Below are 25,642 nucleotides of genomic sequence, written 5' to 3'. Positions count from 1 at the left end.
TTGTAGGTAAAGGAATACAACTTGAGACCAAGTCCAGGATTTAGAAGGTTTGGTAGCACTTAGGTAAATAGCAGGTTGTCCCCCAATCTAAAAACTGAGGGAGTTGTTGGGACCTAAAATGCACAGTACATCCTGGGGAAGTGAAAGGAGAGGAAAAGCCTAAAAAAAGAAGGCAGGGTATGTTAACAGTGTATCAGGTTTTAAAACCCATGTTCCTCTCACCGTTCTGTTTAAATAAATTATATTCTGTTCCAGTTTGTCTGCTTACACGAGGGCACAAACAGCTATCCCAAAAATATCAGGATGTAGTATGGTAATCATCCTTTAATTTCCTATTAACTTAATCTAAAGCCCTGTGTAACTTATACTGTTTTAACATGACTGATCTTATTTGAATCTGGTTTATTATATTGCTGTTTGGTATCAACAGATTTTCTTCAAATCTGTTATGATTGATAGTATCAAGTCTGAGTGTATAGACACCTACATTGAAGATGACAAGATTCACTAGGATACCCATTCTGGTCTCATTATTCCCTGCTTTTGAAGTTTTATACTATCTACAATGTTTTCTTTTTATTAATATTTTTATGTACTGTTATATCAATTAGACTATGCTTTATCATATGGACAATTCTATTGAAGATAACAAGAGACAACACAGTAACCATTGTAGAAAACTTTGTACTGTGATTTTATATGACATTTTGTTTCATGGTTTTATAGGAATATGTTTTGTTTTGTCTTGCTTTGTTTTGTTTCTCCCTTTAATACAGAAAAATAGAAATACATGCAGAGATTCATGTATGCATAGAACCTATAAAGAGTTTATGAGAACTGATCATATAATGCATGATGAAACAAACAACTACTTTGATGAAAAAGAGACAGTAAGGTACCCAGGGCTGATCCCATAGCATCATGGTGTGAAATCCAGCAATACTATTATTATTATTGTTCAGAATGATTTTAGTCTGTTTTGTTTTGCTTAATTTTAACACACATGAAGATATGGACAGCTATTTGGAAGAGAATGAGTGACACAATGACAGCCATTGTTGACTTCCCTGTTGTCTGATCTTGAATACCTAAAACACCATCCTCATCTTGTTCAGATCACTTATATACTATGTTGTTTGATGTGAATTCTCTCTATTTGAAGTTATGGTTAACTATTTGGAAGAAAAGAGACAATATGATAGTGAAGAACTCTGATTGTCTTGCTTTGAAATTTATATGTCTTAAACTGCTTTCTTCTGTTCTGTTTTGTTCTGTTGTATTGTGTTGAATTTTACCCTCTTTAAAACAAAATTAAAAAATAAAAGTGCATAAGTTGCACTTTACCTCAATAGCTATCATTGCAGCCTGTGTTTCTCCAGATCAGTAGGTTGCTTATAACAGAGGAGAGATGAGATTTGGCTCTTTTTGTTTCCCAGCCCACATGCTGGAATGGTCTAGCATCTGGCTTTCCCTCAAGCTGTCATCGCATGGCACCAATTTTCAGGGAGGGCTTGCTTCTTGGTGACTTGTTCTCTTACCTACAGTGGTGCAATGACTCATGGGAAAATGCTGGGTTCTGGCCTATCACCCAGTGGCTCGCACATAGTGCTGATTGGCAGGGAGGGCTTTCTTCATTGTGACTTCTTGTTCTCATTCACCTCAGTCCCTCAAATTTTAGTTGTGATTTTGTTTAGTCAATAATTGATGGGGTCCAGTGTTACATTTCAACATATGTAAAAATAATGTACTTTTCAAATAGAAATAGTTTTTCTCTGTTTGCAGCTTTTGCATTCTCTTCCAGATCTTCATTAAGTACTTAAGAAGCTCTGAATTATATTCTTCCTACCATGATAGAGAACAGCAGAGCTTATTCCTTTTATGTAGCTGTGTTTTCATGCCTGGTATACTCTCTTTCCTCATTACTGGGGACTGACTACCCAAACCTGAAATTTAAAGGAGCGGTTTCATTTGGCTTTCTTTTTCAGTCTATGCTTGGGTGGATTCAGGAAGGAAGTAAGTTGCTTAGATCATGACAGCCAGGGAGAAGAGAGACTAGAGAAACCGGGGAGGAAATATACTCATTCATGTTAAGCTCTCTGTGATCTGCTTCTTTATACATGGCCCTATGATCTAACAGCAATGTGGTATGGCTGCTCTACAATTAAGTCACCTTCCAGAAACCCTGGATATAAGCCCATTATGTGGAGCATTCTCATTTGAAATCAGAGCACTTCAATTCTGGCCTTTAAAAACTCATCATCATGTCTTTGAAAAGGGTGATTTGATTTAAACCATAAAGTATAGAGAATTATAAACTATAATTGACATCTATTAATAGTGATAAACAGCAGGTATATAGTCATCCCTCTTTAGTAATGTTAAGATTGACCCAGAATGACATGAGCAAACATATTTAGGTGATTTCAGTATGCATCTTGACTGGAATAGTGTTCTTCCAAGATTACTGTACCAAATGTTTTGAGCTGTACAGTTAAAAGGAATTCCATTCCTTAGACCTATAGATACACCTTCATGAATGTGAGCCTTAAAGAAAAATAAAATGAATCTCACTATCTTCACAGCTGTTGCCTAAAGTTTCGAACCTGGTGAAGATAGTGAGATTCATTATGACACCCATTCTCATTGACTTTTATCTACTTTTGAAGACCTATAATGTCTCCAATGTTTTGGTTTTGTCAGTTTTGTTCTTTACTGTTTTGTTCAATTTTATTGTGACTGATGATATAGGCAATTCTATTAGAGATAGTGGGAGGCATTATGGTAACCATTATTGATCACCTTGTATTATGTTTTTACATTATCTATTATGTCCACCCTTTTGATTTGATTGACTCTGTTCTGTTAGGTCACATTTGGTTCTACTCCCTTCCAAAAAAGTAATAAGAACTGTGGGAGCAACAAAACCCAAAATGTGTAATTGTCATTGTACAAAAGAGAGGAAAAGAAAGTGCTCTAAACGATATAACTGCATGTATATTTAAGTGTATAAGATAGAAAATGATATCACTGAGTTTTATTGAATCATTGAACGGAACTGTTTGCAGTCTCACTGTTGGAATGTCCACTTTACAAGCTTTAATTTTGTGACTTGAACAATTATTTCTAGGATGCAATATGTAATCCATTAACTAGTGATTTCCCACTGTTTATTTTTTTCTGTAAATCTGTATAACTTGTACCCTTTCTCTGCTTTTTTTCTTCTTAAATAAAATTTAAAAAAAAAGAAAAGAAAAATAAAATGTTTTGATTCCAAGTACTCACCCTGATGAATCCTCAGATAGATTATATGCCATAATGCTTAGGAAAAATATTAATAGATATGATTGAAGCAATAAAAAAGGAAAACTACAAATAGTTCTGATAATATTAAAGGCCAGTAAATATGTGCAGAATTTGAAACATATTTTTGTAGAGGGAATGTACAATGGTATGGTTCTTATGGAAGACTATGGTGGTTTCTATTAATGTTGAGTCTACTCTTAGAGTATGATAAAGTGTCTTAGTTTCTTTCACATGCTGAGATCAAGTACCCAAGAACTAGGAGTTAAGTAAGAAAAGATAGGATTAGGGGTATATCTTAGTGGCACAAGCACCTGCCAGAAAGCACAAGGTGCTGACTTTGATTCCCACTACAAAGAGAGAGAGAAAGAAAGAGAGAGAGAGAGAGAGAGAGAGAGAGAGAGAGCAACAGAGAGGCAGAAGAAAAGGTTTAATTTAGTTCAACAGGTTGGTTGGCTCCAAGGCATCCCAGATAGCAGTTGGGGTATGGGAGAGGAGACAGTTCTGTGACATGGAAGCAAGGAGGAATAAATGGAAGAGGAGGGATACATACCCTTTCAGGTAGGATGCATAGTGATTCATCTCTTTCCCCCAGGCTTCAATTCCCAACATCACTCCCAGCTGCATACCCATCGGGGAAGCATCCATCAATAAGTGTCATATACCCATGATCCAGCAAGCACCCAAGATACAGCCCTATGAATGTATAAAGTTATAAACCACAACTCCAAGTATCTATATACCACAAAAATGAAAAAAATGTTCATATAAAATATTTACCTGAATACTTATGCCTGTACTATTCATAACCACTCCAAACTGAATTAGCACCAGTGTATATCATGAAGGAATAAACAAATAATAGTAAATTTATTCTATGTAACTCTACTCAGTGAATAACTAAATTCTATATATGTTATTATGTATGGACCTGTAGAGAATTACACAGAAGGAAAGCAACCCTCTTCAAAATATTACACATTAGGTGAATACTAATGGGACCTCCTGCAAAATACAAAACTGTAGAATTATAAAGTTAGTCAGTTGTATCCATGATGAGTGTGTGGGAGAATCTGATCACAAAGGAACAGCATGGGAAATTTTATTTGTCTAATGGAACCATACATATCTTATGTACAGTGGCTATAGAAATCAAACCATTAATTGAAGATCATACCGATGTTAAATGCAGGAAAATTTGTCACATATGTTAAGAAAGTGCCCTCCAAAATAAACTGTGATGAAAACCCAGTACAGAATAACTGTGTCAGAGGATAAAGAAGGGGGTGATGGTGTAAGAATATATTACAGGCATAATTCCCACACAGGAGTCTAAGGAATGAGACTGGCACACTTGTTTATTCCTGAATGTGATAGTATTTTGGACAACTGAGAACACTTTGATTGTTTTGCTATTTGAAACATTGTAATTTGATTTTTTTTGTCTTTTTCCTTTTTATCGTTACTGGAGATTGAACTCATGACTGCCTGCTTGCAAGGCAGGCTCTTATGCCGCTGAGCTAAACCTCTAGCCCCTGTAATTTGATTTTTATGTGTGTCATTTCATAACCAGATCAGATAACCCAAAATACACAATAGGATTTAATCAATTTTATTGCTAGGATTGTAAAATATTTGAGAACCTGACCTGGGATAGGCAGTGCACATTTCCCTGTGTAACTCTGTAATAAGGATTTGATTACAATACGTGCATGTTTTGATTTACATGCTTATTTATATATTTGTATTAATCAGAGCATAAGCAACAATTGCGTTACACTGCAACATAATATTTGATAACAATTTATAAGGGAAATTAAATGATTGGAAGAGCAATGGAAAGACTGAGTAAAACAATGTGCTGTAGTATAGGAACATCCATGCCATGACCAATGTTTCAGCCCTCACTAATCTTTAGGGGATATTATGTATGCACAACCACAGTGAGGGGAGAGTTAGGGTCAACATTAAGCTTCCGGCTCCTTAGGGAGTGGACAGATATCCAGATGTCCTGAATCCTTGGACCAAAGCCTGAAGAAAGGTCTCAGGGATCCATAAAAAGCACCTTGAGAAAAGGTGTAGATGTGGCTGTTGTCTGTCATGTTGTAGAAGGAGATACGTTGATCCTCAAAGTCTAAGAAAATGCAGACCTTGCCAGGGGGCTTTTTTAGAGTGAGTTGAGTCTTTGGAGAGGTGAGTGCCCAGTACTCATGGTTATAAAATCTAATGGCCCAGAAGCCATCCTCAGGTTTTATGTAAGTCCTCTCCTTCCTCATCACGTTACTCCGACAGATTCCCAGGTCCCAACCTGTACAGCTGTTGACCTTCACCTCCCAGAAGTGCCTCTCTGAGCTGAAGGACTGTTTACCCAACACGCAGGGAAGGGATTCAAATCTCATCTGGCTCCTAGGAAGATCTTGAGGTTTCTCCCCCATAGAAACTCGTCTTTCTTCAGACAAGATGAGGGCAGGATGGGCTGTGTATGGGTCCAGAGTCACATTTGCTGCAAAGGAGACCAGCCTTTTAATCTCTCAGAAGACTGGAGTGATCTTGTAATTAGGATGGCTTTAAAACCTGAGATGTCTGGGGGCAGTGAGGAGAATATACTGCCCCAAGGCTCCTGTCATCTGTCCCATAGTAAGAGCTCCCCTGAGACTGTGCAGAGCCTGAGGAGTGTAGTCACTCTTGGATGGTCAGACTCACCAGCTTGGTAGTATTTCTTCCTCCAGTCTGAAAAGAGCAAAAATATATATTATTAGAAATTGCATTTCAATTTCTCACACGACAAATTTTTTTTCTTTTAAAATATTTTCTTTTGTTTGTTTTCCTGTTTGGTAATTTCTCAAACTTATTCCGCACCTCTTGTTTGAAATGTGTTTTCCTTTGTCCATCATTAAATGTTCATATAGAAATTAATAGCTCTGATTTGTATGTCCTGTGGTGTAGATTTCAGATATAGATTAGGATATAGTTACTTGATATAGTTACTCTCTTCCTGAGAAATAATGAAATCACACATTCTGCCATCAGCTTCCTCATACATTTATGTGGGAGAACTATCCCAATGTGGCCGATGAACTATGCACAGTGGTCACCGTACAATTTCCACACCTGAGAGTAAACCAGGAGAGTTTCTCCATTCTTGCTCTTACTAAAACAGTGTCTTACCCCTGGTAGGAAAGGCTGTAAGTAAATTGGAGAGTGTAGAAGACTAGTGTATTAACAACTCCTAGTATTAAAGGCACCATTCTGAAGAGTTTCCAGGAATATTCAGGGTATTTAGATTATAATTTGTATGAGTGCAGAATACCCCATACTTGCACCTGACAACTGTGATTAACTCCCTACTGAGTAAAATCAGTCCATGTTTTACAAAAATAATTAACAGTGCCTCAGGATTTAGATATGCAGGCTTAGACTAAAGTCCTGTATTGATTGCTTCCAATTTGTAGACTTGATGGAGTTTAGGCAACAGGAGTAGGAAAGCAGAGAAGGCTGTCTGCATATACAGTCGTCCATGACAGGCAGCAAAGAAATCTTGTTAAAGCTGTATGTGTGATGTGGAAAGCAGATCATGTGGCAGTGTCGCATTGTTTATCTAGAAAGAGGTTTTAGGGAATCACATTGTTGCTCACTAAATGCAGTGCTGTGTGCAAGAGGCTTGGAAGGTCTGCATGTGAAAGCATCAGTACTTGGACATGATGCCATTCAGTGAGGGTGTAATGGTCCACTATTGAAGATAAATTACATGTAACATAATTATTCACTTGATAAAAAATATGAACTCAATTAGACATCTCTATAGTTGAGTGATTTTCAGGCTGTATAAAATTTTACTCTAGGAGTTATGTTATGAACAAGAAGCCAAAATCAGTTCCAAATCTCTTTCTGTAAATAGAATTTTGCCAGAACATGTCACAGCAATTCATTCATTTATTGCCTATGGCTCTTTTCAAGCATCAGGCATAGAATTGACTAGTTGTGACAGGGACAATTAAGCACATAATCCTTAAAATACTCCTTATCTGCTTCTTCATACAGAATTTTTGCCAACTCTTTATAGACCAATCATAATAAGAGACAGAGATGAAACAAAGAAATGAATGCTGTAATTTGGTCAATGTATATAGTTACTTAAGGGATACAACAAATTGAGATGATAGATTTTACAGCCATAATGACAGCACCTGTACAGTGGGATATGAAAGAACATAAATCAGCTAGGCAAATGTGTCTGTATTGGAACTTTGGATGTCAGTGTTGATACATGACACTAACTGGATGCCTATAAAACTTGGAGCAAGCTGACTTAGCATGCCCAGTTATTTCCTCAAAAGACTAAGAGAATTAGTTTTTCAAAGATGAGCATTTTAGAGTTCAAGAAATTTAGAAAGTCACACAAGAAACTCAGAAACACTACTGTAGGAAAAGTGTGATGCTTCACAGTAAATGCTGCTACTCTGGATGGTAGGTCCTGCTACAGTCCTAAGTGCCTGGTGCTGACTCTACAAGGTCACAGCAAACCATGGATTTCAGTAATGTAGTTGCTAAAGGGTTTAAACTGCTAGAGATAGAGTTCTAAAAATTTGATGCCCTAGGAATCTGTTAAAAGCAAACCTGCAGGAATGGAGCCCTCCAGAAACAGTTTCAAGAATTCGTGGTTGGCTCTCTTTGCCACTATTATCACGTTATGTGCGGGGTTGGGCAAGTGACTGATAAATATTCCTGAGTGCTACAATATAACCACTGTACACCTTGGTGAGCTTTGATAGATCCCTGTTCCCTTGGAGGCTCCAAATACACAATTTTACACATATGTTCAGTATGAAAAATTAGTGCTTGTCTATTTAACCATCCTTGGTTGCATATTTGACACCAAGTATGCACATAGTGAAATGTGAGGAAATCTACATAACTGCTTGAAATTGGAAGGGATTTCTAAAGCAAATACAATGTCATTGAACCACTGAGAAAATGTTATTTGCTCAAAGTGCTTTTATGCCTACGATTTCTGAGCTGTGGATGAGACCTATAAAGGCCAGTTAAAGAATGTAGTGAATAATGCTGAGCAGAGACCTAGTCACACATTAATTGAGAGACAGAATGTGAATTTAATCTCTGCAAGTTGTTAAACAAACCTAAAACATCCATAGCATTAGCTGTCTCCATGGGAGGAACAAAATTGGAATCTGTATTCTGTATTAGTTCATTTGCAACCAAATAATATAAGGCATGCACAGGACAGGAAAGCATGCAAAATACCCAGGAAGAGAAGCCTCAGTAGTAACCGTTTGAAATGGGACTCACAATTGGGATTAACAAACACAAACCTCAAAGCAAAAATCATAAATATGATTAAAGGACACTAAAATAAAGAAAAATATGGTACAATCACTGTTAAGTAGGGGAAATTAACACCTATTGAATTTGTAGAGAAGGTAGATTCAACAGAGTAAACAAAATTTTGTATTCATTTCTTAGTATCTATTTTTATTTACTTTTACGTGTCAGGAGAAAGAGGTGAGAAAAACCCAAAATATTTAGAAAGTTATTGTACTTGTTAAGGCTTTTTGGAACAGAAGTTAGATAGTATAAATTTCGCTCTGCATTTCATAGTATGCTGTCTTACATAATTTTATGCCTTTGGATCAAGGGTAATTATCAAAGACAAAGTTACTCACCAGGGAACAAATATGAATTCTGCCAGCCTGAAAGTGTACAAAATGAGGAGACATCGTTTATTTTTCTGGTTCTTGTCATATCATTTCCTCTTATTTATATTCTATATTATGCAAAACATAAAATAATACTAGAGTAGCAAAAGGTAATACATTACATACTGTTATCCTTAAAGTAATTACTCCGTGTACAAGATACGGGCATCAAATAATACACGCATTCTCTAATTGACAACACCACAGAACCTTCCATTTCATTAAACTGAAAGACACTATTATACAGATGAACTGAATTTTTCCCCTTTCCCATCATTCTTTTATCTTTCCACCATAATGTTTCCTTTTTCCTTGTGAAGCATTTCTTCCCTTTTCACATTAACTGTTGTACATTATAGACCTTATTAACTATTTCCTTTTCCCACACTGGGAAGACAATATGATGCTTACACTTGTGAATCTGATTTACCTCACTTACGAATATCATCTCAGGGTACCTTCATTTACATGTAAAAGTCTTAAATCAGTGCTTCTTTATTGTCAAGTAGTACTCCATTATATAAAGATTTCGCATCCTTTTTATCCATTCCTCAGTTATTGGGCATTTGGGATGCTTCTAAATTTAGCTATTACAGACCGTGCTGCTATAAACATGCCTGCACATATATTGCTGTGGTATGATATTTTTAAATCTTCCAGGAAGGTACCATGAAATAGCTACAGAGAATGGGACATCTAATCCTACTTTTGAGGAATTGCCACACTGAAATCCACAGTGGGTGCATCAGCCTGCACACCTAACAAGAGTGGAGAAGTGTTAATTTTCCCCCACTGCCCATCCAGCTTTTGGTATTGATTGATGCCTTGATAGTAGCCATTATTTCTCGAGTGAGATGTATCTCAATGTTTTAATTTGCATCGCTCAAATGACTAATGATGCTGAACATTTGTTCATGTATTTATTTTCCATTTCTATTTCTTCATCTAAGAAGATGCATTCATTCTCAAATGCCCATTTTTGGTTTTTTTGTTTGTTTGTTTGTTTTTAAATTCTTTATGTGTTCTAAATCGAAGTGCTTTGTCTAAGCACTTCAAAGTTGGCTAAAATTTTTGCCATTCTCTGTGTTGTTATTTTATGTTGTTGATGAGTACTTTTGATGTGAAAAAGCTTTTTAATAAGACAAGACCCCTGTTGCTGGTTCTTTGAAGTATTTCCAGTGCAGTTTTTTTTGTTGTTTTTTGTTTGTTTGTTTGTTTGTTTTTTTAATGAAGTCTCTGCCTATACCTATGTCTTCAAGATTGCTACCTGATTTCTCTTTCAGTAGATTTGGCTCACTAGAAGTGTCGTGTGACTTCTCAGTTCTTTTCCTGGCCCAAAAGTACTCCTGGCTCATGGTAAGAGTGGCTTGACTTCTGGTTCTCTTCTTGGTCCATAACTGCCATTTAGAGTTTTGATCCATTTTGACTTTAGTTTAGTGCATGGTGATAGATACAGGTCTAGTTTTAGTATTGGTATGTAAACAGCCAGTGTTTGAAGGACCATTTCTTTTTTTTTTTTTTTTTTTTTTTTACCGGTACCAGGGATCGAACTCACGACTGCCTGCTTTCAAGGCAGGTGCTTATGCCGCTGAGCTAAATCCCCAGCCCCTGAAGGACCATTTCTTAAAGAGACTATCTTTCTTCCAGTGAATATGTTCAGCCCTTTGTGAAATATAAGATGGCTGAGTTTCTTGCGCTTGTGTGTGCATCTTCTAATCTGTTCCACTGATACTTAGGTTTGCTTTTCCCAGTAGTTTTGAATTATAATATCATCACAGTAGTTTTGTGGTATAATTTTAAGTCAGGAGTTATGGTGCCTACTGCTTTACCTTTGTTGCACAGAATCAGATTTTCTATTCTAAATCTCTTTGGATTCAAGCAAATATTAGGGATATTTTCTATAATGCTATGAGGTATGCTAGGGGTGTTTTGAACAGGATTGTATAAATCTGTACAATTATTTAGGGAGTAGGACCATTTTCACTACGTTCTTTCTTCCTATCTATGAACAAGGGAAAGCTTTCTATTTTCCACTTTTCTCTTTGATTTTCTTTTTCAGAGTATTGTAATTTTCAATATGTACAAATTATATTTCATTACATTGATTCCTAAGTATTTCATTTTGGATGAAGTATTTCAATTGGATGCTATTGTGAAGTGTTTTGTTTCCATTATTTCTATATCAATGAATTTGTTTTTTGTGAAACAGGAGCATTATTGATTTTTCAGGGTTCACTTTGTATCCAGCTACATAACTGAATTTCATTATTTGCTGGAGTTTTTGGGTTTTCTATGTAGAACATCATGTCATCTGTGAATAATGATAATAGTGCTTCCTCCTTTCCTATCCTTATTCCTTTTATTTTTCTCTCTTGTCTAATTGCTCTGGCTAATGTTTCCAGAACAATATTGAAGAGGAGGGGTGATAGTGAACATCCTTGTTTTGGTCCTGATTTTAGAGTAAAAGCTTTCTGCTTTTGACCATTTAGTGTGTAGTTTACTGTTGGTTTGTTATAGATGGCTTTTATCAGACTGAGATAAAATCACCCATTCTGATAGTCTGTAGGGTATTTTAAAATTTATTCATTTATTTATTTTTAATTTGAATGGAATAAAATAAAAGTATAAAATGGAAAAAAATTAAACAGTGAGAACAGTGCTGGATTTCAAAAACAAGACAAAAGGAGTCCCTCATTATTTCTCTATTGCATCTTTTAAACCCTTGAACAGATGCTTAGATTACTGCTCCCAGGCCTTCAAAGCCAATCAATCAACAGAATCACTACATTGCTTTTCAACTTAAGATGTTATCATTCCAGCCTATTCCTCCAAATGAGATGATTGTCTACACTGGGATGGGGAGTAGTTTTTTTGTCTCCCTGGCTCATGCACTGACTGGATCATAGGACGGCAAGGACTGACTTCTTGCTTCTCTCCCCAGCCCCCATGGCTGCTTTGGCTCATGGAGAGGGTTGGCTGATTTCTTGGTTTTCTTCCCAGTGGACATCTACTGCTGGCTTGTGGGAGGGGTGGGCTGACTTTTTGGTTCACTTTCTAGTGCTGGCTCATAAGAGCATTGGGTAATTTCTTGGTTCTTTTCCTGGCCCACAGGTGCTCCTGGATCATGGAAAAAGGTATATTGACTTGTTGGTTCTCTTTTTGTCCATGACTGCTGCTCTCTGTAAATTTTTTTATCATGAATGAATCTTGGTCTTTTTATTTTATCCTTGTTATTCTGTAACTATTCAGCTGCCTTTTTTATTTGTGTCTGTATTCTTCCTCACAATAGTTATTCATCTTTTTTTACAATAATTCCTTTTCTCATCTTAATAATATTTTCCTTTTAGTGAAGAGAGAAATTCAAATATTGACAAAAACATAAGCTATAAACTAGCAAAGAAAGGAAATTTCAAGGCAAGAAAAAATGCCAAACAATGTGGAAAGAAATATGGAGAGTTTGAAAAATGAAAATGGAAAAAGGAAAAATAGAAGAAAAATGGAAATAAGACAGGAGAAAGAAAGAAGGAAACATCAGAAAGGGAGGAAGAGGGGAAGACATAAGAATAAAAAGACAAGAATTAGAATAAGGGTAAAGAACAGAGGTTGAGACACATATTTAAAGAGAGAAAAATCAGTGGGAATAGAAGTGAAAAAAATGTACAAAATGTGCATAAAAGTACTTTCCTAAGCACATTAAAATATTCCAAACCAGAAAAAACTGAATTCCTTGTATTTCATCCTTCATTCCCACACAGTGATTTCAGGCAATATTATCTTAGGCCTGATTTTCTGCACCTAGGTTAGGAGAGATTAAGACATCTTATTATTTATCGCATTGGAACTGTGCAAGAATTTCTGAGTTACTTACCATTCTCGAACTGAGCTTTCCTGTCATCTGAAAGGAGATGAGCACATAAGTTTGAGCCTCTTAATGAGATAAAGACACATAAAAAAGACCTGCATTCCTCTAAGACTCATTACAGTCATTATTAGTGTAACACTGCCCGTCATTGCTGCTTTCTAATATTGATTCTCATGGAAGAAAATCAAGCTGAATCTTATAATATTACACATTTCATCAAGATAAACAGGCAACTTATTTCTAGCATTTTAACTATTATAGAGTGGCAACTTGAATTTCAAAATGTATTCAGGTAATTTCTTGGTTTTTTTCTCTCATTGCTGAGACAAAATATATGACACCCAAAATCAAGCAAGAAAAGGTTTATTTGTCTGACAGGTTTTTGGAAATTTAAGCCCATACTGAGCTGCCTTTAAGGCAGGGTGGCATGCATGAGAGACAGCCTTTCATGGTGGCAGCAAACAACAAGAGCCAACATGCAAAAGAGGGAAAGCAGCCTCCTTCCTTCCCTTGCATTGTATGCTGCTTCCCTGCCCCTGAGCGAGTAAGGCACTCACACAACCTATCTTAAAATTAGACAACTGAAACAGTCACAAATGCTAGATTCAGCTTCCTCCATGATTGCATGAGACTGGGGTGGGGAGCATCTGATCACACACCATAACATAGAAGCATAAAGATGAAAGATGAAGTGAAACAAGAGATTCCTTTAGAGATGAGAGAAATTTATAAATATTTTATTTGGAAGAATAAAATTACCAATTTCCTGTCGCAGCTTGTCTGAAAAACAAATGTGAAAACTCAGTTTTAACATCAGAGAATGAAGAAATCCCTTGCTTGATAGGATTGTGTAAAATTACATGGGTTAGTTTATTAAGATTTTTAATATCACTATATTTACTTTGAACACTTCTTGAACAAAGTAAAGGAAAGAAAAAACAACAAGTATACAGGAATAATTTTTCAGCTGAAATTTAAGGAGTGAATGATCAAATTCTCCCATGAAGTATTTTTTTTGTGCTTAAATTAGAACACTTATATTTATGCTACTGCCCTGTCATACGACACCAGTGCAACTCTAGTTACAGTTTTTCATTATTTTCCATAAACTAGGCATTTGCTAAAACATTTAGCAAACTACTCCGTTGAGTGCTATCTGGGTCATGTGCAGTGTTGCTCCTCTGATTGAAGAAGGGAGAGGAGAGCACTGGCGTGCAGGTCTGTTAAAATCTAAAGGGGAAACCGCAACCCAGTGCCATGGTCCTTCTTCAAGGGACAGCAGCCCGTGGTTTTACCCCGAGGCACAGTGGGTGGGTGGCCTTCTACTCCAGGGACCCACCCAAGGACAGCTCTTAAATTACTTTCAGAATGATGTGCTGGGCAAGGGAAGTGCAATGAGTCTCATTATCTTACCAAAAGTTCATTCATCTAAGAGCCCAAAGAAGGAGTCCATATTTAATGTCCTGGACAGAGCTATGGTGTAGTGCAATACAGAAACGGAAAGGTACATGTAATAGGTGAATTAACTTGTTGGAAAATATGAGGTTCAGAAGGAAGAAAAAAAGAAGGAAGAAGTGGAGATGGCATAAAAGGAGGAGAACAGGATTGACTAATGGGTTTTTATTAGTTGGAAACCATAAAAATTGCAGAAATATTTGCAATAAGGAGAAAGGAAGAATGCAAAAATCAAGTAGGTATAAAGATAAGATTATATTTTGTACATCAAGTGTTATTAAAGTTTACTATCCTTTTACTTAAATTGATCTGAGAAATAAAAAATATAGAAGAATTACAAGGAAACAGAAGGATAATAAAATATAGTATAAAATCATTGATAGTTGGTGTGTTGGAACAAGCCTGTAATTTCACTATTTAGAAGACAGAGGTGCAAGGACTGCGGTAGGTTCACTTATACAGGAATATCCATGTAAACAGTATTCGCAGTAGGCCAAATCTGAAAGAATCCCTAAGTGCATAGCTAAATGGTTAATAAAAATTGTGCATATTCATCCATTGGAATATTAGTCACAAAATAAAAATAAAGAACTGACACATAATACAATACGGTGAATGTGAAAAAGCCTGCACAGTTGGTAGTAGGCAGCCACAAAATGTCATATACACTGTAGGGTCGTAGATGTGAGGTAACCAGAGAGGATAAATCCATAGAGAAAAATCAGAACAGTGATTGTCAAAGACTGAGTGTGGGGACGCAGAGCAGATCCCTTAGTGCACCAGCAGCTGTTCTAGAAGCTACAAGCAGGTGAGAGTAGCACAGCTCTGACGTGTACTGGAAATCACTGAATGTGAGCTATAGAGGGGTGGTGTCAACTCATTATGGCTTTTACTTCAATTAAAGCAACTAATCAGTAAAATCAATCAATCATGAAATAAGACCACATCAAATCAGTCAGTCAAGAACTGGCCTTGCTTAAGTTCCATAATTTGTACACATGTGATGGTGAAATATCTTCCTATGAAGTCTAAAGTATCTTTTATTTTCCTGAACAAGTAGTTACAGAAAAATTTGACATTTGAAAAAGCAAACAGGAAACAATTTGAAAACAGATTAAATGAAAGAAAAAAGCAAACTGAGTAGTAGAAGTGTGCTAGAGGGAATGCTTTACTTAGTCTAAACCTTGAAGATGAAGATATCATTTACATCTTTGTTGCTGCTAAAAATATGGCTCTATGGGTGATATCCTTGTGAGAGCAGATCAAGACTAGAACCTTACCATTTTACATTTTAAGTTTACTTGCAAAACAAATGAAGAATATTGCTGAAATCAGTGAAGTAATTGTAAATGCAATCAAAATGATCAAATAATAGATATGGGGAAAAGTGACTTAACTTTAAGAGAAGAGAAAGATAGATAAAATATTTAAAGGATTCTTGTTGTTAGTTTAGATAAAAATTACAAATTGATAGTTGTATAAATTAGTAATGAATAGTAGAAAGGTAAGAAAGTAATCATGCATACATGTAGGACGGTTGTATTTTGTACATAAAATGTTACTAAAACCCACCATTCTCTATTCTGAGTTGCCATTTATTTACTTCTTTTTGTTCAGGACCCTCAAGGCACTGGGACAGGATTAGAGAGAGGTAGACCTTGGCTGTAGGGAAACACTACCCAAAGCACTAATGAGAATTTATAAAAAAAAAATGGGGAGGAATTGTTGGAAACAGTGTAGCAAAATTTAAATTGTGTATATTCTCAGTGGAAATGTGAAGTAGTGCTATTTTCTCTGTCTCTCTCTTTCCTATTGTGTACCTTTCTTTTGCGTTTGAACTTATATGGCGATTGCATGTGGGAGAATCGATGTGATGCTTAACCTGAATTATGTTACTTATCATTACAGTGTCAGGGTGCATCTAATTCTTTATGGGAGTCTAAAAAATACTGGCATTTTAAGGGCAAATTTTCAGTGAAATTGATATACCCCAACATTTCCATTCCCAGTGTGGGCTCCTTTAAATGTCAAAGCAAGCCTGAAGCACAGAATTGTACAGGAATGTCAACAAAACCAGTATTTACAGGAGCCCAAAATGGGAAGAATCCCTAAGTCCATAGGTAATTGGCTAAAAACAATTGCAGTTTATCATCCAGTACAATGGTATTTACATAGAAAAATGAAGTATTGCCACACATTAAAACTTGTCAAATGTGGAAAACTCTATATATATGAAAGTAGGCAGTCACAAAATGTCACATACTTTGTAGTGTCCTTGATGTGTGGTAAGCAGAGCAGAAGATTCCATAGACAAAGCAGAAAAGTGACTGTCAAACGCTGAGTTAAGTGTCGGGAAGCAGACCTGACTGCTCATGATGCCCTGAGTGCACTGTCTCCCGCTTTGGGAGCTACAAGCATGTGAGGGGCAAAGCCCTGAAGTGTACTGGAAGTCACTAAATGTGTGCTATAGAGGGCATGCCTCAGCTCACAATGGCTTTCACCTCATTTAAAGCCACAAATCTGTACACGTGATCATGAAATGAAATATGACAGCGTCAACTCAGACAGTGAAGAACTGGCCTTGCTTAAGTTGTGTAATATGTAGACATGTGATTTTGAATATCTTCATGGTTACCTCCAAAATATATTTTAATTCCTGAACAAGTAGTTACAGAAAAGCTTGGCATTTGAAAAATCAAATGCCAAAAATTTAAAACAAATGAAGTCCTAGAGGCAATGGTTTATTTATGTTAAACCTTGAATTTGAACGATTCCTTCACATGTTAGTTATTGATAAATTTGTGGTTCTATTGGTAATATCCTTATAAGAGGAAGTCAAGATTAGAAAAAACCATCATTTTCTCTTCTAAGTACACTTGCCATTCTAATGAAGAATATGGCTGAAATCAGTGAAGTGATTTATAACTGCAATCAAAAATGATCAAATAATAGATGTGGGGAAAAGTGAACTAAGTTTTACAGAAGAATTAATGATAGATAGAATATGCAAAGCATTGTTGTTATTCAAATAGAGAAAAATTACTAAAAGTCATAGAAAGTAGTAATGAATAGTATAAAGATAAAACCATAGTCATCCATACCTGTATGAAGGTGGTGTTTTGTACTTAAAGAATTATTAAACTCACCCTTCTCTATTCTGTGTTGATCCAATAAAATAAAAACATACAAAAATCACAGTGAAACATCAACAAAGTGATTCTAATGTGCTTGATACTTCTTGAATGCTCCTCTGCACCAGGATTTATTCAAATGCTTTAAAGGGCATTGTGTTTACCATCTACCATGCTCAGAATCTAAATTAGTAAGTACATTTAGAAGCATACCACGAGATTAGAGGAACGACACCCGTCTTGTTAATTTTTACAATTTCTTGTTCTCGAATTAAAAATTTCTGCAATGGGAGTCTGACAGTATTTTGCCATTTTATGTATTTATTTTGGCTGGGCCCCTGAAGGAACAGTGACGACATCGATATGTCTGTGAGAGCAGAGTGTGAACCAGGCACATACTCTAATATTTCTTTTTTGTGTTAGATGAATCTTGTCATCATCTACTATTGTCAAGTGATGATTTTATATAACAAATATTTTGTCTATATATCACCTGTGTAACTCAAGGGTTTATTGAAAAATAGCCTTTCATCTTCCATTACGAGCATGTCTTTCCTAACTTGAGTTGGTGATGCATTAATATTTGGACATATATTCCCTTCAAGAGAATTTGACGCACTCAGTCTGTGAAAGTGGCCTGATAAACATTAAGGTTCACTGTAGGATGATTAGCTAACCTGACGGAAATGATTTTGTAGCACTTCTAAGTAGCAGGCTACGAAAGATTTTGAGCAATGTAATCATTACAAAGAAGTATTAGTGAGCTGAGTTTTGTGTGCTATACAGCTTTCAGAGTAGTAAGATTAAGCACCTGTGCAGTCCGGGGAGGAAACTCATGTCAGTGGCTGTGACTGGCCCCATGACTAAACCTTACTGGAGGTACTAACACCCCATCACCGTTTACATAGATGAGTGCGGAACATGCCATTTTATTTTTTTATGACACAATTTATTTCCTCTTTTCTTTTATGTTCCTCAAATTTTTCTCTGCTTTGTACTGATACCTCATTCATTTACTGACTCCTATAAGTTTTCAGCATCTTTTCTGCTTACGTCTACTCACACTCATTCTCTATGTTTGTTGTCATCTTCAAAATGATACTCTCATATGATCAGATAAGTTTAAAAAGAGTAAAAATTAAAATTCTGTTTGCTACCGATTTTCAATAACGTACTGCGATGTGTTCTAAATATTTAATTTTTCAGAGTTTATTTAAATATATACTAGTGGAGAGAATATAGGTTGTTTGTATATTTTAATTTTACAGAGAAATATTTCACCACATCAAAAGTCCTCTGTGTGAAGTAAGACATTTTCATTACCATTTTGCAATGTACAAGTAGTTAATGTCCTCTGAAAATGAACACATTTCTGAGAAAAATTCCTATTGGCAAAAAATTCTCTGTTGTATAAATGAGCCGCTGATTCACATCTTTAGTATTTTCCTCCATTGAAAGAGTTTACTCAAACTGAAAAAAAGGATATCAAATATGTAAACTGAAATTACTTTGGAGTAAAATCCACTGCAAAATAAGCAACATGATATTTCTTGATAGCCTTTGATTTTGGAGTGGAGGTTTAAAAAAGTAAATGAGGACAAAGCAATAAAAGACAAATTGAAACATTGAATGTAATACAAATTTACAAAGTGTGTAAATGAAAATGTACACTTTGAGCTTAATGCAAAAAATAACAGTTCCTTTCAGAAACATAAAGAGGGACAAAAGATGGAAGTTTCTGCGAAGAAGAGGGAAAAATGGACAGGCCCATAAAAATTTGCCCAGTGTCTCTTGTGACATGGAAGATGCAAATCGAGGGAGTAATACTCCATCTGAGAGGTACTAAAGTGGCCCTTCTGGATAAACAGAAACATGTAAGAGTCCTGTGAGAATGTAAACAAGTCATATATTGTACTTCCTTACTGGAAAAATGAAATAGTGCTATTAACTTTTCACTTTGTTGTCTGATTGTCTGTCTTTTCTTTAGAACGGGGCATATGTAGTAAGATTCTTATATGAGATAAATGATATGATATTTATGCTTCTGAGTCAGTTTTACTTCACTTGAGTATTTGGATTCAAGGTGGATCTGTTTTTCTTCAATTGGCTCAAAAATAGAGCCATTGAACCAGGATACATTTCAGGATATATATATATATATACATATATACATATATATATATATATATATATATATATATATATATATATATAAAGAAACACAGTGACATGGCAATTCCATCCGAGTCATAGGCTCCTTCAAATTTAAAGCAGGTACTCAAACCTGCTCTTGTGTGTAGGATGCACCGAGGTCTCAAGCTGGTGAAGTCCCAGTGTCCATCATTAGGTAAATGGAGAAAGGCTTTCACATGGATATTTCACTGGTATTCAGACTTAGATGTACTTGCTGAAAGCTACTCTGCCATGACAAGATGGCAAGTAGTGACGCAAGTTACAACCTGATGAATTTGGATAACTATGTACACAGGCAAGAAGCCTGACTCAGATGTTCACAGCCTGACAGAGTAATGAGGAAACCCAAGTAGGTAAATTGCCAGAGACAGTGCATTAAAGGGTTGCTCTGAACAACCATAAATGTCTTTTTGTGAGCTGGAATCAGTTTTGCATACTGACTCTCAGGGAGGTATGTGAAGCACTATACAGCACTTTGAATGTGCAACATGTCAATAGAATGTACACTTCACAGGAGTATTTTCATTCTGTATGAAATTTACGTCAGTAAACATAGCTAGTCAATAGAAGCGCTCTTCAACTGAAAATAGTGATTCTTCCATGGAAAGGAGAACCGTTGTGTGTAAATTTCTTAATTTTTATGTTTATGAAGATAAAACAGTCTACTTCTGTTTAACATACGTTTCATTTTTCTGAACAAGTGTTTAGAGAAAAATAGCATTTGAAATTAAACAGAAAAAATCTTAAATATAGGTCAAATTTAAGCAAAATGAATAATTAGCAGTACAGCTGCACAAGAGACACTATTTGCGCTATGACCTATAAATGAGGATACCTTTTGCTCCTTTAGTATTGCTTACAATTTGATTCTCATTTTTAGTATCTTTGATCAAAGTGGATGAACCATTGAAACTCACCACGTTCCGTTTGAAGTGTTTCTGAAAACATACATTGATGGAATAAGTGAAATTTCGCATAAATGCAATAACAAATGATCAAAAACTAGCACATTTATACAAATAAATCAACGGAAGTATTAGAAAATAAAGATAGTGAATGAGATAGTACATGATAGAGTGAGAGTGATATAGGGAGAAACAAGATGATTCACGGATTTTTACAACTAAGAATGTATCAAAATCACAAACAGATCCTTTTTCAATAGCATCAAGACGGAAGGATTACAAAACGATTACAAATAACTGTAGCAAGACTGTAACTGGTACATATAATAATATTAAATTTTACCTTTCTCGTTTCTGAGTTGTTCTGAAAATTAAAACATAACAAACTCACAATCAAATAGAAACAAAAATGATTCTAATATCACTGATACTCATTGATTGCTCTGCAGTGCTCAGCAGATAAGTAGTAGCTATGCTTGGAAGGGTAACATGAGATTAGAGGCAGGACACATTGGATGATTATCAGAGCTGCTTGCTCCATAGTTAGAAGTTAAAGCAAAGAGAGTCTCACATCAATTTGCCATTTATTTATTTCTTTTTGTTCAGGACCCTCAAGGCACAGGGACAGGATTAGAGAGAGGTAGACCTTGGCTGTAGGGAAACACTACCCAAAGCACTAATGAGAATTTATAAAAAAAAAAAATGGGGAGGAATTGTTGGAAACAGTGCAGCAGAATTTAAATTGTGTATATTCTCAGTGGAAATGTGAAGTAGTGCTATTTTCTCTGTCTCTCTCTTTCCTATTGTGTACCTTTCTTTTGCGTTTGAACTTATATGGTGATTGCATGTAGGAGAATCGGTGTGATGCTTAACCTGAATTATGTTGCTTATCAATACAGTGTCAGGGTGCATCTAATTCATTATGGGAGTCTAAAAAATACTGGCATTTTTAGGGCAAATTTTCAGTGAAATTGATATGCCCCAACATTTGCATTCCCAGTGTGGACTCCTTCGAATGTCAAAGCGAGCCTGAAGCACGGAATTGTACAAGAATGTTAACAAAAACAGTATTTACAGGAACCCAAAATGGGAAGAATCCCTAAGTCCATAGGTAAATTGCTAAAAAGAATTGCAGCTTATCATCCAGTACAATGGTATTTACAAAGAAAAATAAAGTCCTGCCACACATTACAACTTGTCAAATGTGTAAAATTCTATACATGTGAAAGTAGGCAGTCACAAAATGTCACATACTTTGTAGTGTCCTAGATGTGTGGTAAGCAGAGCAAAAGATTCCATAGACAAAGCAGAAAAGTGACTGTCAAACGCTGAGTTAAGTGTCGGGAAGCAGACCTGACTGCTCATGATGCCCTGAGTGCACTGTCTCCCGCTTTGGGAGCTACAAGCATGTGAGGAGCACAGCCCTGAAGTGTCCTGGAAGTCACTAAATGTGTGCTATAGAGGGCATGTCTCAGCTCACAATGGCTTTCACCTCATTTAAAGCCACAAATCTGTACACGTGATCATGAAATGAAATATGACAGCGTCAACTCAGACAGTGAAGAACTGACCTTGCTTAAGTTGTGTAATATGTAGACATGTGATTTTGAAATATCTTCATGGTTACCTCTAAAATATATTTTAATTCCTGAACAAGAAGTTACAGAAAAGTTTGTCATTTGAAAAATTAAATGCCAAAAATTTAAAACAAGTGAAGTCCTAGAGGCAATGGATTATTTATGGTAAACCTTGAAGTTGAACGATTCCTTCACATGTTAGTTATTGATAAAATTGTGGTTCTATTGGTAATATCCTTATAAGAGGAAGTCAAGATTAGAAAAAACCATCATTTTCTCTTCTAAGTACACTTGCCATACTAATGAAGAATATGGCTGAAATCAGTGAAGTAATTTATAACTGCAATCAAAAATGATCAAATAATAGATGTGGGGGAAAGTGAACTAAGTTTTACAGAAGAAATTAATGATAGATAGAATATGTAAAGCATTGTTGTTATTCAAATAGAGAGAAATTACTTAAAGTCATGGAAAGTAGTAATGAATAGTATGAAGATAAAACCATAGTCATCCATACCTGTATGAAGGTGGTGTTTTGTACTTAAAGAATTATTAAACTCACCCTTCTCTATTCTGTGTTGATCTAATAAAATAAAAACATACAAAAATCACAGTGAAACATCAACAAAGTGATTCTAATGTGCTTGATACTTCTTGAATGCTCCTCTGCACCAGGATTTATTCAAATACTTTAAAGGGCATCATGTTTGCCATCTACCATGCTCAGAAACTAAATTAGTAAGCACATTTGGAAGCATTCCACGAGATTAGAGGAACGACATCCGTCTTGTTAATTTTTACAATTTCTTGTTCTCGAATTAAAAATTTTTGCAAAGGGAGTCTGACAGTATTTTGCCATTTTATGTATTTATTTTGGCTGGGCCCCTGAAGGAACAGTGACGACATTGATATGTCTGTGAGAGCAGAGTGTGAATCAGGCACATACTCTAATATTTCTTTTTTGTGATAGATAAATCTTGTCATCATCTACTATTGTCAAGTGATGATTTTATATAACAAATATTATGTCTATATATCACCTGTGTAACCCCAGGGTTTATTGAAAAATAGCCTTTCATCTTCCATTACCAACATGTCATTCCTAACTTGAGTTGGTGATGCATTAATATTTAGACATATATTCCCTTCAAGAGAATTTGACACCCTCAGTCTGTGAAAGTGGCCTGATAAACATTAAGGTTCACTGTAGGATGATTAGCTACCCTGACAGACATGATTTTGTAGCACTTCTAAGTAGCAGGCTACGAAAGATTTTGAGCAATGTAATCATTACAAAGAAGTATTAGTGAGCTGAGTTTGTGTGCTATACAGCTTTCAGAGTAGTAAGATTAAGCACCTGTGAAGTCTGGGGGGAAACTCATGTCAGTGGCTGTGACTGGCCCCATGACTAAACCTTATTGGAGGTACTAACACCCCATCACCGTTTACATAGATGAGTGCGGAACATGCCATTTTATTTTTTTTATGACACAATTTATTTCCTGTTTTCTTTTATGTTCCTCAAATTGTTCTCTGCTTTGTACTGATACCTCATTCATTTACTGTCTCCTAAGGTTTGAGCATCTTTTCTGCTTAGGTCTGCTCACACTCATTCTCTATATTTGTTGTCATCTTCAAAATGAAACTCTCATATGATCAGATAAATTTAAAAAGAGTAAAAATTAAAATTCTGTTTGCTACCGATTTTCAATAACGTACTGCGATGAGTTCTAAACATTCAATTTTTCAGAGTTTATTTACATATATACTAGTGGAGAGAATATAGGTTGTTTGCATATTTTAATTTTACAGAGAAATAATTCACCACATCAAAAGTACTCTGTGTGAAGTAAGACACTTTCATTACCATGTTGCAATGTACAAATAGTTCATGTCCTCTGAAAATGACCACATTTCTGAGAAAAATTCCTATTGGCAAAAAATTCTCTGTTGTATAAATGAGCCGCTCATTCACATCTTTAGTATTTTCCTCCATTGAAAGAGTTTACTCAAACTGAAAAAAGGATATCAAATATGTAAACTGAAATAACTTTGGAGTAAAATCCACTGCAAAATATGCAACGTGATATTTCTTGATGACCTTTGATTTTGGAGTGGAGGTTAAAAAAAGTAAATGAGGATAAAGCAATAAAAGACAAATTGAAATATTGAATGTAATACAAATTTACAAAGGCTGTAAATAAAAATGTACACTTTGATCTTAATGACAAAAAATAACAGTTCCTTTCAGAACATAAAGAGGGGCAGAGGATGGATGTTTCTGCCAAGAAGAGGGAAAAATGGACAGGCCCATAAAAAGGTGCCCAGTGTCTCTTGTGACTTTGAAGATGCAAATCGAGGGAGTAATACACCATCTGAGAGGTACTAAAGTGGCCCTTCTGGATAAACAGAAACATGTAAGAGTCCTGTGACAATGTAAACAAGTCACATATTGTACTTCCTGAGTGGTAAAATGAAATAGTGCTATTAACCTATCTTTTTGTTTCTGATTGTCTGTCTTTCCTTTAGAACTGGGTATATGTAGTTAGATTCTTATATGAGATAAATGATATGATATTTACGCTTCTGAGTCATTTTTACTTCACTTGAGTGTTTGGATTCAAGGTGCATCTGTTTTTCTTTAATTGGCTCAAAAATAGAGGCATTGAAACAGGATACATTTCAGGATATATAAATATATATATATATATATATATATATATATATGTATAAAAAAACACAGTGACATGGCAATTCCATCCCCAGTCATAGGCTCCTTCAAATTTACAGCAGGTACTCAAACCTGCTCTTGTGTGTAGGATGCACCGAGGCCTCAAGCTGGTGAAGTCCTAGTGTCCATCATGAAGTAAATGGAGAAAGGCCTTCACATGGATATTTCACTGGTATTCAGACTTAGATGTACTTGCTGAAAGCTACTCTGCCATGAAAAAATGGCAAGTAGTGATGCAAGTTACAACCAGATGAATTTGGATAACTATGTACACAGGCAAGAAGCCTGACTCAGATGTTCACAGCCTGACAGAGTAATGAGGAAACCCAAGTAGGTAAATTGCCAGAGACAGAGCAGTAAAGGGTTTCTCTAAACAACCATAAATGTCTTTTTGTGAGCTGGAGTCAGTTTTGCATACTGACTCTCAGGGAGGTATGTGAAGCACTATACAGCACTTTGAATGTGCAACGTGTCAAGCGAATGCACACTTCACAGGAGTATTTTCATTCTGTATGAAATTTACCTCAGTAAACATAGCTAGTCAATAGAAGTGCTCTTCAACTGAAAATAGTGATTCTTCCATGGAATGGAGAACCGTTGTGTGTAAATTTCTTAATTTTTATGTTTATGAAGATAAAACTGTCTACTTCTGTTTGACATACCTTTCATTTTTCTGAACAAGTGTTTAGAAAAAAATGGCAGTTGTAATTAAAAGTAAAAAATCTTAAATATAGGTCAAATTTAAGCAAAATGGATAATTAGTAGTACAGCTGC

The 25,642-nt window shown here is 35.6% G+C and overlaps 1 protein-coding gene across 1 annotated transcript in view; it reads right to left on the bottom strand.

Moving 5' to 3' along the window:
- Window positions 1-5,015: 5,015 nt before the first annotated feature.
- 39d1 (enterophilin-1) overlaps window positions 5,016-25,642 on the bottom strand; it is a 130,818-nt gene continuing 110,191 nt past the window's right edge. Inside the window, 8 exon segments of the mRNA NM_001173114.1 lie at window positions 5,016-5,803; window positions 6,004-6,030; window positions 8,982-9,008; window positions 12,883-12,909; window positions 13,636-13,656; window positions 20,573-20,593; window positions 20,904-20,924; window positions 22,700-22,720. Coding sequence (NP_001166585.1) covers window positions 5,268-5,803; window positions 6,004-6,030; window positions 8,982-9,008; window positions 12,883-12,909; window positions 13,636-13,656; window positions 20,573-20,593; window positions 20,904-20,924; window positions 22,700-22,720 — 701 coding nt within the window. The 3' untranslated portion in view covers window positions 5,016-5,267.

The sequence above is a fragment of the Cavia porcellus genome, unplaced genomic scaffold (genome assembly GCF_034190915.1).
Source record: "Cavia porcellus strain 051 isolate PalLab524CR breed Dunkin Hartley unplaced genomic scaffold, mCavPor4.1 scaffold_28, whole genome shotgun sequence".
In the NCBI taxonomy this organism is placed as follows: Eukaryota; Metazoa; Chordata; class Mammalia; order Rodentia; family Caviidae; genus Cavia; species Cavia porcellus.
Note: the sequence above shows the minus strand (reverse complement) of the source record. Positions and strands in the feature narration are given on the sequence as shown.